At 46.9% G+C, this 17,030-nt stretch overlaps 1 protein-coding gene across 2 annotated transcripts in view; it reads right to left on the bottom strand.

The window, feature by feature from the left end:
* Window positions 1-9,637: 9,637 nt before the first annotated feature.
* The window catches only part of GTF2B (general transcription factor IIB), a 163,087-nt gene continuing 155,694 nt past the window's right edge, over window positions 9,638-17,030 (bottom strand). For both annotated transcript variants that reach the window (XM_086953967.1, XM_086953969.1), the window contains exon 7: window positions 9,638-10,105. In XM_086953967.1, the coding sequence (XP_086810093.1) occupies window positions 9,972-10,105 (134 nt within the window). In that variant the 3' untranslated portion in view covers window positions 9,638-9,971. The remainder of the gene's footprint in view (window positions 10,106-17,030) is intronic.

Raw genomic sequence — 17,030 nt, 5'->3', positions numbered from 1 at the left:
CCACTTGATTGTGAACTCCTGGTAGATGCTCTACTAAGAGAAAGATTTTTTGAGGAATGGCCCACCTCCACATGCTCTGCGCCAGCCGGGAGAGCTGTAAGGAGTGTGTTCCTCCCTGTTTTTGGATGTAGTACATGGCTGTCATATTGTCTGTGCGGACTAATACAGCCTTCCCTGACAGGTAATGTTGGAATGACTTTAGAGCTAGAAAAATGGCTAGCAACTCCAGATGGATTATGTGGAGTAGCTTTTGTTGTGGTGTCCACATGTCCTGTACTATGTGCTCTGCTAAATGAGCTCGCCATCCTGTAAGGGATGAGTCTGTGGTTAGCACCACTTGTGGAACTGTCTCTATGAACGGCTGGCCTTTGGGAAGGTTTTGCAGGGGGCGCATTTGGAGTCTTGCGTTTGGCACTATGAAGATGCAAGATGCCATCATTCCAATTAATTGCATGAACACTTGAGCTGGTAGGGAGTATTGTGGTTTACATTTTTGTATAAGAGCTTGCACACTTTGTATCCTTACTGGATTTGGGGATGCAAGCGCTTTGGAGGTATCTATTGTGGCACCCAGATACTGTTGAGTCAGGGCTGGTTGGAGATGCAACTTTGATTTATTGTGAAGCCTAACTTGTGCAGCAGGTGGATGGTTTGATACGTGTGCTGCACGCACTGGTGGTATGACTTGGCTTTTATTAGCCAGTCATCGAGGTACGGGAAGACATGTATGCTGTCCCTTCTCAAGTGTGCTGCTACTACTACCGCCAGACACTTTGTGAAAACTTGAGGTGCTGCAGTCACACCGAAAGGGAGTACCTTGAACTAGTAATATTGACCGTCCAGTGCGAACCGAAGTTACTTTCTGTGAGCTTGGTGGATGGGAATGTGGAAGTAGGCGTCCTTGAGATCTAGGGTGGCAAGGAAGTCGTCTTGTTTTAACAGAGGAAAGACCTGCTATAATGTGACCATATGGAAGTGGTCGTATTGTATGTTAAGATTTAGGAGTCTCAGGTCTAGTATAGGTCTGAGGGAGCCGTGGTTTTTGGGGATAAGAAAATATAGGGAGCAAACTCCTGTGTTTTGATGGTGAACTGGAACTGGTTCTATTGTATTCTTTTGCAGTAGAGGCAACTTCTTGTTTTAGGAGTGTGAGATGCTCCTGTGACATGGGACGCTGTCTGGGCGGTATTGTTGGAGGAGTGGAAGTGAGCTCCAGACAATATCCTGACTGGACTATTGTCTCACCCACCTGTCTGTGGTGATGGAGTTCCAGACAGGTAGGAACTGTTGCAATCTCCCCCCAGACAGTAGTCGAATGGTCTGGGTCGAGGGGAGGGAAGTCACTGCTTGGGAGAGGAGGCATTGAGTTGTTGTTACCTCGGTCTCTACCTTTAGTGTTGTTTCCTTTATATCCTCCTCTGTAATAAACTCTATTGGGCGAGGACTGGGTGGGTGCCTTGTAAGAAGAGGAGGCGTTGTCGGTGTGAACATTTTTGGAGGCGCCCCTGTGAGAGGAGCGACGTAAAGACGCTCTGGGAGTTTGAGTTTGCAAAGCTCCCATGGATTTTGCAGTGTCTGTATCTTTTTTCAAGTGCATTAACGTTAGGACCAAAAAGATGTTGCTGGTCAAAAGGTTGATTAAGGATGCTGGTTTGTACCTCTGGTTTGAAACCAGAGATGCGCGACCAGGCATGCCTACGTAACAGTACGCCTGTATTTACTGCTCTTGAGGCTGTGTCAGCAGTATCTAAAGCACAACGGATTGAGGTATTAGTAATGACCATATCTTCTTGTATTAAGTCAGAAGCCCTGGTCTTATATTTGTCTGGCAAATGTTACATAAGGGTTTCAAGCTCATCATAGTGAGCTTGGTTATATCTTGCTAATAGGGCTTGAGTGTTCGCAATTCTTCAAACGTTGGCTGCTTGCGAGATGGTGCATTTGCCCAAAGCATCTAAAAGTTTGGACTCTATCAGGGGGTGGAGCATCCCCTGTTGTCTGTGAATTAACTTTTCCTGGCGTTTGAGACTAATGAGTCTAATGGCAACTGGCCTTTGATGTACGCTGGGTCAGTTGGAGCAGCTTTATACTTTTTCTCTAAACTGGGATTAATCACCCTGGCTCTCACTGGGTCTTTGAATACCTCTGGTGCGTGTTTAACCACTCCCTTAAGCATTGGTAATGTGGTTGTTGTTTTATGTGATGGTAATAGTGTGTCCATAAGGAAGCCTTCTTCTACTGGATCAGTGTGTAGATCTACCCCATGAAAGGTGGCTGCCCTAGGAATGAGTTGTGTAAACCCTATAGTGTCATCTGGAGGAGATGGCCTGGAAGGGTATGCGTCATCTTGTGGCAGAACTGGGCATTTGGCGCATTACAATCTTCCCTGGGATCATCTGATGGACCAGGAATGTCGTCTGGGTCATCTATGGGTTGCTCATCTTCCACCCCCCCTGAATAGTCATCCTCATCATCTGCTGGTGCAGGGCTGTGTGTGGTGGATGGTGAATGTGAGGGGAAATATCTAAATCTGGTAGTGGTGAAGGTATTCTTATAGGAGAAGTTTGAGCATGTTTCTTGAGAGAAACTGGAGGTGTTTTAGGAGGGACCAGCTTCCTTTTTTCAAGCCCTGCAATGATATGTCCAGTCTTAGGATGAATAAGAAGAGTCTGGTTTTGGATCTGGCCGAAAAAGCTCTTCTGAGGAAGTATTATTCTTCGGCACAAACTTGTCTTGTTGTTTAAGTGTCTATTACAGTCTTTGGAGCAGATTTTGGTTTTGGTTCCAAAGACTTGCAGTCTGAATCATTCTCGGTGCAGTGTCTTTTGTTCAGATCGGGTGTTTTAGGATCCCAAATTTTTGGTTCCGAAGCACGTTTCGGGTCGACAACTTTAGGTGCCGAAGTGTGTTTTGGTGGCGAAGTGTACTTTGGGTCAACTTTTTTCGGCACCGGATTTGGCTTTGGTTCTATATTTTTCGGTGCTGAGCTTGTTTACGGCTCGACTGGTTTCGGTACCGAGGGTTGCTTCGGTTCTGGAGGCAGTTTTAGTTTAAGGACTTTGTTTGTCGGGACCGACAGACTGACTCAAGCCCGAATCGCCTAGAGGCTTTTTGGTGTTCTTCGTTGCCGAGCCAGAAGGCGGAGTGTCAGACGTTTTTGGTCGGTGTGCACCTGATCCCGAAGGTGGAGGTGGAACCGAAGCCTGGACCGGTATGGGGATGGAAACAGGGTTGACTCTTGTACTCACGACCTGTTGACCAGTTGGAAGAAGATCATCCTCCTCGGATTGTCCTTCTGCTCCGGAAGCTGAATCCTCTGCTTCGGAAGAGATGTCGTCCTGCTGTTGTTCTTCGGAATCCAGATCTCATCATAGACTAAGCTCCAATCGATCTAGTGTCGAAGAGGACTGCTCCATGACTCTTCGAGCTCGACGGTCTCTGATAGTTTTCTTGGACCGGAACAAAGAGCAGGCCTGGCAATCTCGGCTCTTGTGCTCTGGGAACAAGCACAGATTGCACACCTCATGTAGATCAGTGTGGGGACATTTGTGTCCACACGGAGGGTACTTCTTGAAGGGTGCTCTTTCCATGAGCCAAATGCCCAATGGCGCAGTTGGGTCCAACGGCCCGATGAACGCAGGAATCAAGAAGCACAAGTCAAGTCAAATAATTTATATAGCGCACTACATACCCAGAGGGTCTCAAGGCGCTTGAGGAAGGGTGGGGAATTATTTGTCGAAAATCCAGGTTTTAAGCTGCTTTCTGAAGGCTGGGTGGTTTTGAGTGAGGCGGAGGTGGATGGGAAGGGAGTTCCATGTTTTAGCCGCAAGGTAGGAGAAGGATCTTCCCCCCCATGGTGGATTTGTTGATGCGTGGAACCGCAGCGAGGGCTTGGTTGGAGGAACGTAGCTGGCGGGAGGGGGAGTAGAAGGATAATCGCGTGTTGAGGCATTCTGGTCCAAGTTCGTAGAGTGCTTTGTGTGCATGAGTGAGGAGGCGGAACGTTATCCTCTTATTGACAGGGAGCCAGTGGAGGTCTTTTAGGTGACCGGAAATGTGGTCTTTACGCAGGATGTCTAGTATGAGTCTGGCTGATGCGTTTTGGATGCGTGGGAGTTCTCTGAAGTTTAGCGGTGGTACCGGCGTATAGGGTGTTTCCGTAGTCCAAGCGGCTTGTAACTAGTGCGTGGGTGACCGTTTTTCTAGTTTCGGTGGGGATCCAGCGAAATGTTTTTTTGAGCATGCGGAGGATGTTGAAGCAAGATGAAGAAACTGCGTTGACTTGTCTGGTCATCGAGAGAGAGGAGTCCAGGATGACGCCCAGGTTCCGTGCGTGGTCCGTTGGAATGGGTGCTTTTCCTAGGGCAGCTGGCCACCAAGAATCATCCCAGGCGGAAGGGGAAGTGCCTAAGATGAGGACTTCTGTTTTGTCTGAGTTCAGTTTAAGACGGCTGTGCTTCATCCCCTCGGCTACCTTTCATTCCTTCATGTAGGTTGGTTTTAGTGGTGTTTGGGTCTTTGGTGAGGGAGAGGATCAGCTGAGTGTCATCAGCGTAGAAGATGATGTTGAGGTTGTGTTGGCGTGCGATGGCCGCGAGGGGGCTCATGTATACGTTGAAGAGGGTGGGGCTGAGAGATGATCCTTGCGGGACGCCGCAAATAACTTTGGTGGCCTCTGACTTAAAAGGCAGGAGGCGGACTTTGAGTTCTTCCTGCGAGGAACGAGATGATCCATGCCAATGCTTTTCCTTGAATTCCGATGTCTGAGGCGTTGTATCAGGGTGCTATGACAGACTGTGTCGAAGGCTGCAGAGAGGTCAAGGAGGATGAGGGCGACTGTGTCTCCGTTGTCCAGAAGTGTTCGAATGTCGTCTGTTGCTGCGATGAGGGCGGTCTCAGTGCTGTGTTTGGCTCGGAAGCCGGACTGTGATGAGTCGAGGGATTTGTTTGCTTCGAGGAAGGCGGCGAGCTGGTTGTTGACTGCTTTCTCAATGACTTTGGCCGGGAATGGTAGGAGCGAAATGGGGCGGTAGTTTTTGAGTTCGGTGGGGTCAGCTGTGGGTTTTTTCAGGAGGGCGCTGAGTTCGGCGTGTTTCCAGCTTTCCGGGAAGGTGGCGGATTTGAAGGAGCAATTGATGACGTCTTGGAGATAGGGTGCTATGATGGAGTCTGCTTTGTTGAAGATGTGGTGAGGGCATGGGTCTGTGGGGGATCCTGAGTGGATGGAGTTCATCAGGCGGATGGTGTCCTCAGTGGAGATTGGGTTCCAGTCATTAAGGATGTTCAAGGGGGGTGAAGGTACGGTAGAAGGTTGGGTGGGTTGGTCTCTGGGTTGGTTGTCGAAGCGGTTGTGGATGTCTGCGATTTTGTCGTGGAAGAACGAAGCTAGGAAGTCACAAAGGGTTTGAGAGGGAGTGATGTCGTTGGAGTTGGCAGTGGGGTTGGTAAACTCTTTGACGATGTTGAATAGTTCCTTGCTGTTGTGGGCGTTGTCGTCTAGTCGGTCTTTGAAAGCAGCTTTCTTGGCAGTTCGGATCAGTTGGTGGTGTAAGTTTTTCAACGCGAGTAACAAGGAAATCGTGATCGAAGAAGATACCGATGGTATGATGGAGGAATGAAAGTCGAAAGGAGATCGGTAACAGGTCTGAACGATAAGCACATGCGAGCCCGATGGCGGAAAAAAACAATCTGAAGATGGAGTCGATGCCCATGCTCTACAGGAGTCATCATCTACCAAACAAAGACTCTTCCAAGATATTAACAAAGTGTAATCATCCGGGCCCACCACCAGATGGCGATCTATGCACTAGTGTGTGATCTGCAGCCCATATGCCTCGAACAGAAGTTTATTTAAAGTGTGAAGATTGCACTTCAACACCTGATCACTCATTGGTTTGCAGAAATATCCAATTGCACGGCTCTTGCAATTCTGAAGCACCGAATTTAGCATGCATTTTAAAAGTAAATCCTGTCCCCGCCAAGACTCCAACTTTCACGTTGCTAGCACGGTGGTTATTTGCTTTTAAATAATGAAGATTGCTGTGGTATGCTGGCAGGGATTTCGTACATTGTGGCTGTCTCCCAAAGTGTAGTTTGTTGCAAAAATGTGCTGTTCCCTCCTCCGCATGGGACGCTCGATATGTATCCATCTGGCCTTCCATTCCGACCTTGAAAGCAGAGTTCAACAAGATGAGTCGAATAAGGGTTTTGTCTCAAAAAGAAGTCTCCCTTACTTCTTCGCATGAAACATTAGTCCTTCACGTGGCAAACACTCGCACCGAAGTGCATGCCCTTTTGAATACTGCTCTCCCCCTGCATTTCAGTGCCTTGATTCACACTATCTTCAAAGCCTCGTTGAGCACAGACTTGGCGCACTTTTTTAAAATTGTAAGTTCTGGCCTTGTGACCTCATTTCAAACTATATTTGGTGTGATTTTTTTCATTCTATTTTTTTCTAGGCTCTTCAGCGGTGTACCACTAATTCTTGCCTTGGCTGCCGGTGTACTGCTGTTAATATGCTTGCTCAAAAATGGCTGCACAATCTGTCACACGACAACCTGCCCTGGCTGCTCCGGCTTCGTAATTGAATGCTTGAAAATTATGGAGCATTACCACTGAATACTCCGAGTGTGGCATATGGATGACCTTTCCGGTTTTCGTACTTTACAGGCGTACAGCCTGTATTCCATTGCCTGGATTGCAGTTTTGGATCTGGATTTGTGTGTCTGCAACACGTTGTCACCTCCTAACCCAGATGATGATCTACTAATAAGTCCCTTAGTTGTTCATGAGTTAGACTGTTCTGATATTGGAATAATGAACTGCGCAGCGGCACATGTGGTCCTAGGCAATTGGAATGTATGGACTGCAGCCCATGACTTTCTGGCACACAGTTATCTCGAAGAACACCCGAGTTGTCCTCTGATTGAGCTAGAGGCTCCGGCTGTCAAAGAACATGTGTATTCCTTCCCATTATTTAGTTGGATGGCTGAAATATTTTCGGATGAGAACAAGGACTTCCTCTTGAAGGCAGTTGCAATGTACTGTGCCTATACGCTTTTGGATTGAAGTTGCTTGGTTTCGGCTTCAAACGAGTTTTGGGCTCGTGATTTTTTCATTTATTTTTTACTCTATTCACATTCTGTGCTTTGGACACTATACAGCCCCTGCTTGGTGTTGAGTGGCAAAAAAATTGTGGTTACTAATTCGGAATTGTACTTCCAATTGTCTAGTTTGGCAAATTTTGACCTTGGTTCTGTCTCACTGCTTATACTGCGGACTGGCGTTGATTTTTCCGGCACAGCACAGATACGGCGGCATTACCTGAACTTAATTTAGAAATTGGAACACTTTGTTGGGACAGTGTGAACTGACTATTGGGGACAATTCACCCTCCAGGAAGATTACTTATAAGCAGTGAGCACCCATTACTTTAGGTGAATCTAATATTAGGACAAAGAACTCAGATTATGGAATCCTTATGAATTACGAGAATTGTTTTTTACTACCTCTTCATCTTGGAAATAGAACAAGATTGACAACGCAATATATTTAGGATCACTATAAAGAAATAAGTTGGCTGGCAAAGTAATCATGTGGTGTTTTTAATTGGAAAAGGAGGATAATTGAATTACAATAAATAAAGGATTTTGATACAACTACAATCAAGACATACAATCATTTAATACTATTTTGTCTGGGAAGTCTTTCTATTTTGTGATATTTGGTTTTGAGTGGCTTATATAAACTGTATCACATTAGCCATATACCCAGAATACGTATTTCTCGAGTGCAGGGTCAGTCATGCATGTTAAACATTGAACACAGTCACCTGCTCATCAGGACACAACTGGTGTGGTGAACACAGAAAAAAGAAAGATTCTATCTGGACCGAACAGAAAAGAGGATTGAGGGGTATTATGCTCTACACTTGTGCTCTGGAACTTTAAGTGTTCTTCAATGGTCAGTTTGCTGACTGCCTATCTTGCCTCAGTGACATAATTGCGTTCCTAAGGGCTCCACTCTGTATGAGAGGACCAGATACCCAGCTCGGAATAGAATAGAATGACCCTGTGGAAACCTTGTCTGGCGAGATATGTAGACACAACAAGCTTTCCCTGGAAGCTGTGCGACAAACTTGGAATAACTTTTCCTGAACCTACAAGGAAGTGCGTTTTTTAAAATGCAAGTCCACTGAAGGCACCTAAGCTCCCTTTGAGAGGTAAGACCCGGAATTCCAAGTTCAACGTTAAAACAGGACCACAAAAAAATAGTAGCTGACATTTCAAAGCCTTTGTTTGCTAAAGCAGGCTGCCATACCCCACTGTAACTGAGAAACAAACACATGACTAAGTTAGAACAAATGACTTGATACTGGGACAAGGTCATAAAGAAATCCAAGCAGTTGAGCAACATCGGTGGCTCCAGAATCCAGGTCTGTCTAACTGGGATCTCATGACATCAAAACTGAAGGCGATAGAGGGGCCCTAGACTCGACATATTCGACTTACTGGGACCCTTGCACAGTATAACATGCTGCCACGCTTCACTGGATGAGTTTGACTTCAGAAAAATGGAAGTCCCACAGTAGAACATTGAAGTGGTAGTCTCCCAAGGCTTACCTGACACTGCTCCATCAATAATGACTAATGCCCTGAAATCGTTCTTAGGTACCGGTCAACTGCAAACTTTGACTCTGGCCAGCACTTTGTTATTTTTTGACACTGCTTAAATCTGTTCCGCATTTCTGTGGGGTTAAGCCTACAGCTTGTGCAACAACGTGTGAAGCAAGGTCTTCTCACTGATCAGGCATTTTGACCTAACCAGCTCGTCTCATTAAGTTGGTAGGGTACACTGCTCCTAAACTAGAAATTCTATATTCCACACTAGTGTCTGAATGGCATCTTGTAAAACGAAGGAGTAGACATTTCAGGATTAAATATTAGGGCATTGATCGATTAGAGAGGATTGTGGCAAATCTTTTCGCTGGTCTCTTCCCAATTATATAATCCTAAACTAGTAACATGAATGTCGATTAGAATGGCTAATAAGACCTAACTGTGCATTTTAGCCCTTGAATTCTTCCAAACATCCACATGTTCAAGCATGAACTTATCATGAGGTGACGTGATTAATGTTATAAAAACTTGTATATTTGTGTACCTTCACACCGTGGTAATAAACACCATTTAACAAAACAGGAATTTAGTACTGCCCCTTCCATCTCTTTGTCTCCTAGATCAAAAATGTTGCACCCCATGAACAAAGATGAAACCAGTTCCATAGTCATTGTATACATTGTTGGTGAATGGACGTTATATTAGAACACAACAATGACTCAGCAAATCCAGAGGTAGTTTAAACTTAAAGCTACAACCAAAGTTTATTGTGAACATTGTACCTTCATCTGTTTACCAGCTATCTACAGATAGGGATTTTTGCTACAAACTGAAGCAGTAGATCAAATCCATCATATGATGATCTACATAGTCAGTCAATAAATAATGGAGATTTGAAACTCAATTTGTTTACCGGTTCGGAGACCTCTATCAACAAAGGACCATGATATTTATAAATCAGAGACAGAAACCCAAAAAAGCTTTATTTCATAATTATAGAAGACCAATAACCTCAAGAATATTGGAAAATGGTTTATTTTCGCAATTACAAGTGTATTTTCAAGTATTTGCCAAAATACAATATACTAGAGAGCTACAAAAGAAATTGAAATAAAGTACAATAAGAAATTGCCATTTTCTACAGTATCTTTAAATACTACCGTTCACGGATATGTACAAAATGCCACATAAAAGTCTTCTGCTTCGGAATGTGTGCCATTTCTAATCAGTTGCCTTTTGCAACACCCTATGCACATAACAATTCCACCAGATGAAGGCTCAGTCGCAACACTTTATAGACCTTTTACAACAGCAAAATGCAAATAGGATTGAGCAGAACACACCCTCAGCATCTTACAGTTGTGGTAGTTTGTCAACTGGGGTATCAAATTTGAAGTCTGCAGGGAAGAGATCTGGGGCTCGTGGGTAGATAAGTCTGTATGACTGTCGAATGGTAACATCAGCAACACCAGCAATGTCTCCAATTTCTAAAAACATTAATGAAATACAGGTTAAAAAATGTCATTGTACTCTGTTAGAGTTGTTACTACATTTCTACCTCAGAAATTGTATTTCTGTGCATATAAGAAAATTATACTTTATTATAACACAGGTTTTCCGGCCTTGACATTTATTTTGTACCATGCGTGCCAGTAACGCACTGGATTTCTCAGCCTTGGTGCGAGTCTTCTGCAAATAGGCATCAAGATTGCACAGGTGCTCATAGAGCTCAGCATAGTTAATTTTGGCATCTTGAAATTGTGAGGCATGTTCTTCATTCTCAACTGCAGATTTTTCTAACAAAACCAGACTGTTCTTGATGAAAGGTCAAGGAGGACAGTTTTGCAGGTACCTACTACAGTATTTTTTTTTTTTTTTTTTTTTATAAAACCTTTATTTACAAATGCACAATACACAGCGTCTGCCTACAACCCCGCAGGGCCGGCCGCTATGACAGAAACAGGCTGAGTGAAAAGTGCAATACGAGGCAGCACGTTGCTGGAGCAATCTCTCACATCAACATTATCGGCAAGAGCGTAACATCATACAAATAGGATAAGAAAGGTTTAATTTTATGTTTTTGTTGAAGTGAACACAAACAAACAAACACATGGTATCATAGTGGCAAGGGTTGCTGGAGGTGGGGGGGGGGGAATGAATGTAGGAGAAACGACGATGGCGAGGGGGGGGTGGCGCGCGCAAGAGAACAAAGCATGTAGTAAGAATGGGAGAGGAACGCAAATCACGGAGAGGAGGGGAGAGGGACCTCGTAGTCAAGTGGGGGAGAACAGATGTCTCCACGATAAGCATTCCAGGGAGCCCAAACTCTGGACCACTTCCCTGGAAGCCCCCGGGCCTCATATACCGTCTTCTCTCGGAACATGGACCAGTCCATGTTCTCTTTCCAGGCACTTAGCACTGGCGGTCTAGGGGAGCCCCAAAGCTGCGCAATATCCCTCTTCGCGACCATATTGCCTAGGGTAACCCATAGTGTCTGGGCAGCAGTACAATCAGACGGTTCCCACACATTCAACAGACAACGACGCGCCTCAGGAAGTAATGGGACCCCCGTGACAAGACTCATCACATCATGCACCCTAGTCCAGTACGCAACAATCATCGGACATTCCCACAGAACGTGAAGGAAGGTACCATCCATCCCACACCCACGTTTGCATCGGCCATCCGAAACCAAACCCATTCGCACCAGACGCATTCCAGTAAGATACACGCGATGAAGGATTTTCAATTGGACAAAGCGAAGTCGTGCTGGAATAGCCACCTCCTTAGGGGAGGACACTGCTGACTGCCAGTCCTCGTCGTCCAATTCAAGCCCGTCAGCCGTCCAGGCAGCCCGGAGCTTCTCGAGCTGGTCAGTTCTGTTATTGATGAGCTTCTTGTAAATTAAGGAGATGGTACTGTCTGGGACGTGGCCATCTAGAACTCGATCCTCCAAAGGGGAGGACTGCGGAATGTCCGTACCGGAGGGGAAGACAGAAGACAAGGCATGCCTCACCTGCATATACCGGAAGTGCTCCCTATCATCGAGCCGGTATTCCAGCTTCAGCGATTCAAAGGACTTAACCGCGCCACGTGTCCACAGGTCCCCCACCGTGCTAATCCCAATCATGTCCCATTTCTCAAACCCTTTCGTCTTCCACAGGTTGCCCAGTCGTTCCGAATCATACAGTGGCGTCATACGTGTCAGTCTACCACCCCAGCCCGTGGCCACCGTAGCGTCTCGCCATGCCCGCACAGCACATTTCGTCGGGCCCGTAAGGAGTCGGAAGGGGGCCTTAGAATACAGCGCCCTATTAAAGTTGCCACCGGGCAACAGCAGTTTATCCAAAGCAAAGGCAGGGGCGGGCTCCGGAGAGTATGTCGCATGGTTGATGGCGCTCAGGTGCGAGGCCCAGTAGTATCGTCTAATATCCGGCAGCGCAATACCTCCGTCGTACCAGGAGAGCGTGAGCTTGGATAAGGCAATGCGGGCACGGCCGTCCCAGATAAGTTGTCGCTGTAAACTCTCGACTTCATGGAAATAGCGAGCTGGAACAGGGTCGAAGAAATTTTGCAGGGCATAGAGGAATCGGGGGAGCGACATCATTTTAAAGAGCGCCGCCCGGCCTAATGGAGATAAAGGTAGATCGCGCCAACGGCGAACATCCTGCTTCAGTCTGCGGAGTGGAGCATACAAGTTCCGCTCATAGCGGACCGAAGAAATCATGGATACATGGACCCCGAGATACTTAAAGCCGTCCGTCGCTACCAGGATGGGAAATCTGCGGGGGAGAGGCGGCAGAGTACCAGCTATGGCGTAGACACAGGACTTGGTCCAATTAATGACAAGACCCGAGTTCTTACCGAAGGACGTGAGGACGTCGAAGAGAACATTGAGTGACTTCTGAGGGGAAGTGAGATAAAGGAGGATGTCGTCCGCGTACAATGAGACACGATCCTCGAGGTCAGGGGACCATCGGATCCCTTTGATCGAGGGTTCCCACCGGAGCCACGCGGCAAGAGGTTCGAGTGCCAAAGCGAACAAAAGCGGAGAAAGAGGACAGCCTTGACGTGTGCCACGGCCCAAGGGGAAGGGGTCCGAGCACCTACCATTCACCGCGACCTGAGCTAGCGGCTGTTCATAGAGAAGCTTGACCCATGCGATGAAATTGGGGCCAAAGCCAAATTTAGCAAGGGCAGCCCATAGGTAGGGCCATTCAATAGTGTCAAATGCCATAGTGGCATCAAGGGAAGCGACTACTGTTGGCTCGGCGAGAATAGAAGCTCTCGCGAGGACACTGTGGAGCCTACGCAAATTAAGAGCTGTGTTTCTGTGGGGGATGAAGCCGGATTGATCCGGGTGGATCAGGTCACAAATCACAGCAAGCATCCGATTGGCCAGCACCTTAGCGAGGATTTTGGGTTCCGCATTAAGGAGGGAGATGGGGCGGTACGAGGCACAACGGTCACGAGGTTTGCCATCTTTATAAATGACCACTATGGTAGCGAGGCGTTGCTCAAGGGGGAGGCATCCGGCCTCAACCGCCTCGAGAAACATGTGACGCAGGTGGGCGGCCATCTTGTCGGGGCAAAGTTTGTACCTACTACAGTATTAATGGATACCCCTCACACCATGGCCTTACAGGCCACCCATTCCACCAGCGGCAAGGAGACAGTGTTAGTATTATCAGTAAAATATGTATCAATCATGTTAGCCATGGTATGCCAAAATGCTGCATCTTCCAAAAGCTGGGGCAGCAGGCGCCAGGTAAGTGCAGGGACCCGACCCCACGATAGTTGAAGTTCTAGAGGATTATGATCAGATAGTGTCTTACCTAGGTATATAATGTGTGTGACATTCGCCTTAAGAGAATCAGTGCAAAGGACTCCATCAAGGTGTGTGTGCAAGTTAAGTGAGGGTAAATGGAATGAGTATTCACGCATGCAATTAATAGGACTGCACCAAATATCAAGACAGGGTCCACCACTGAACCCATTGTTTTAAAGCCTTGGCCTGTCGGAATGAACTATCAGGGAGAGGAGGGTGGAAGCAGTCCAAAGAAATATCTTAGCCCCCCCCCCCCCCCCTTAGTATCTATGGATACTGCACCGAGTCCATTAGGACTGTAAAGAAGTGTGCTAAAAAAAACTCCTACTCCCTGTTAGGTGCATAAATGCTACTAAGGACCACCGACTACCCATCCAAGGTACCCCTGACAAGAAAACAGCGGCCATATACATCAATTATAGTGTCTAAAGCTGCAAATGGAACCCCTGCATGCAAACATATTGCTGCACCCCTAGCGAAGGCAGATCGGTAGGTGTGAAGTAGTTGTTCCCTCCATTATTTGCACAGTTTAAGCAGTTCAAAGGTAGTAAAGTGAGTCCCCTGCAAATAAACTATCTGTGCCTTACGAGGGTATAATTGCTCTAGATTTCTATACCTCTTCTGTACCGATCCCATGCCCCTGGCAGTTTAAGTTATTACATAATATTTACTGAGAGCATTTTGAAATGCCATTGAACAGATGAATCCACAGCACCCCCAGTGCACAACAGTAGCAAAGACATGAGCAACAGGACAATGATCTGTCACCTAAAACAAACCCCCAATACCAGGTCCAGTGAAGAACAATCGATTGACAAACTGCAAGAAAAACAATATAACAGAAAATTGTTGATTCACCAAAGCACAGGCAGCCTTCAGCATCTCGAAAAAGAGGGCCCGCTGATTATGGCGCACCTTAAGTTTGTCAGGCAACATGATGACATATGTCAATCCCACTATGAGAAGCTGCTGCTTGACCACTTGGAAGGAGGAGTGTTGCTGGAGTGTTGTTGCTGAACTACTGATACTTGACATTCAATATGCGGCCACGAAAGGCTGCAGCAGCGCACCCAGGGGCAGTTGCCTTGCCGGGACCTCTCGACTGGAAACAGTTCAGACAAGCCAGCCGGCACCACCACCTTTTGCAGTCAATCCTCCACATACTAGGTAGCAATGATACCCTCTCCTACTTCTGGCATACCAATGATTGGAACGTTATTCTGTTGTGCTCACCCCTCAGTGTCTTCAGCTCATTCATGAAGCATTACAACCTGCTTATGGAGTTGGGCAACAGTAGAGGTCTGTTCTGCCTGCGAGGGTGTCCGTGAGGATTAAGTTGTTTCAGTGATCTTGACACCGTCAGCCAATTTATGACGATAGCCTTTAAGGAAACGGAGAGCAGTTGTAATTGCCTCAGGTTTCTGTTCAATAGCCATTTTTAAGTCTTGTATCGCGCTGCAAAATGACATCAAGTATGTCCAAGGGGGGCATGGGTGAGGCCATTGTGGGGGGTATACAGCCCTAAAGGTACAATCATGGAGAAGCACTCAAAGAGGGTGAGGACAGGAAGCTTCGAAGTCTTTGGTCTAGTGCAACCCATTCCAGTACGCCACCAGTGCCTGGCCGCAAGAAGAGGAATGAGATATTGAGATACCCAGGCCAGCTCAAGCGGGACCCAGGAGGAAGACACCACGGCTCAGTCCTCAGAGCACACAATGGCATAGTCGCAACGCACGACAGCAGTGGAGGTAGAGCACAGGAGAAGACAGGCACAGATTCAGGCCTCTATTCAAACAGCACAGGGCAGAGTTGAAGTCAGATGCAGTTCCTGTATTGATGGCATTAAAGCATTGGATACTCCAGGTGGGTGAAGGTGGGGGGCAGGGGGAGTGGGTTCCAGTCCCATTTTAACCCCCCAAAAAGGCGTCATTACAGGGGAGTAGTCCCCACCTTTGGTAATAGGAGGCACAAAACTGGGGTGATAGTGAGAAATAGTAGAGAAGAGAGGCCGGTTGCTCACTGCCAGGGTAAGCAACGCTAATTTCAAAATGTGTCCTCATGCAGGCTGTGGCACCTGAAATGCAAGCCACAGTAGGCTTTTGCCTGAGCAGTGTAGGCCGCGGGGCTCGTGACATTTTAAACAGGCAGCCACCTTGTTCATGTTTAAGACGCAGCCTTGTTTGAATGCAAACTCTACTCACCATGCAGCTCAGCCGCTTCCTGGAAGGCAAAGCAAATCTCAGATCCTACACTAGGTACACGGAACGGCCAGCAACCACTCCCAAAGTTGGTGCGACCACCTGAGATTTGTAATGTCCGGGGTCTATCAGGGTAAGAGCAGGCTGGCAGCAGACTGAGCACTTGGCCACTCTGTGATCGCCGGCCGCGGGCTTGAATTCACTTTGCTGCAGATTGCAGTCTTGCAGGCTACTTGGCATTTGGCCTCTAGCTCAGCCGCAGCGCCGCTCGAGGGGTAGATGCTTCTAGACACGGCAGAGCACAGCGAACCATCAGGGGACAGACCACGGTGCAGCCCCGTCACGGATTACAGAACACCAAGCAGCCCGGCTGCGGATTCCCTTCAGCGCGGTGGCTCCCCATATATTGCCGCTGATCAGCTTCAGTCGTCACCCAGCTGAAGCGGGCATCACATTCAAGCTTTGAGTGCATGAAGCACCCACAACACGTCTCATCACCTGGGATGTCTTTATAAATGTGGAATACAGACAGATTACAGGGCTTGGCCATGACAGCGCTCAGATCAGACAGCCACCATCTGCAGCAATTAGTCAGGCCCCTCAAATCCAAAGCAGTTCAAAGAGGCACTCAGTCTGGAGTATATCAATTAACTTGATGCTGCAGTCTTTTTTTTGAGCTAATGCTGCTGGATTAAGATATGCAGCCTGGTGCCCCAGATAGTGGCTTCTAAGCTTTTACAACAGTTGCACACAAAGGCATGTTTTTGCTGATGCTTCACGATTGTCATAAAATTAGTTATAGGTGGATGCAGGTCGTTCACTGTCTCCCCAGCACCCAATCACTTAAGAGAAGTCCTAGAAGAATTGAACCTTCATAAATCTCCTAGACCTAAAGCTTGCCAGAGATACCTTCCTGCAGCAGAACGACAACTGTTAACACAAGAGTTGGTCCAAATTCCCCTATCAAGTAGGAAATGAAGCCCAGCTCTCCCAGGTTTTGGTTTCTGGTCCTGAAGGCAAAGATTCACCTACATGGGGGGACAACTCTACATTGGCAGGAAAGAAATATTTATTGAATTACTTTGATGATTCGTAGCATGCTAACTTTTTGCCAAGATAATTCATAATCAATTCAATTAGGTTGAAAGGAGGCAGTTTTTGCATATGATCTGATGGAGAGGCAGGCAAAAACTCTCAGTAGCCTACATATAGGGCGATGCGCCAATGAAGTGTGATTCTTTGAAAGAATATATTTGTACGACTCAGGGTACGAGAACACGGGGGTTGCAATATTAGCTCGGGGAAATAGAACTGCAGTAAAAAAACAACAGGTAGATAGACACGGGCGGTGGGACTTAACGGAGTGCCAAATTCAAAGTTTTAATT

Source organism: Lissotriton vulgaris, chromosome 1_1 (genome assembly GCF_964263255.1).
Source record: "Lissotriton vulgaris chromosome 1_1, aLisVul1.2, whole genome shotgun sequence".
NCBI lineage: Eukaryota > Metazoa > Chordata > Amphibia > Caudata > Salamandridae > Lissotriton > Lissotriton vulgaris.
This window is presented reverse-complemented; position numbering and strand designations above follow the sequence as displayed.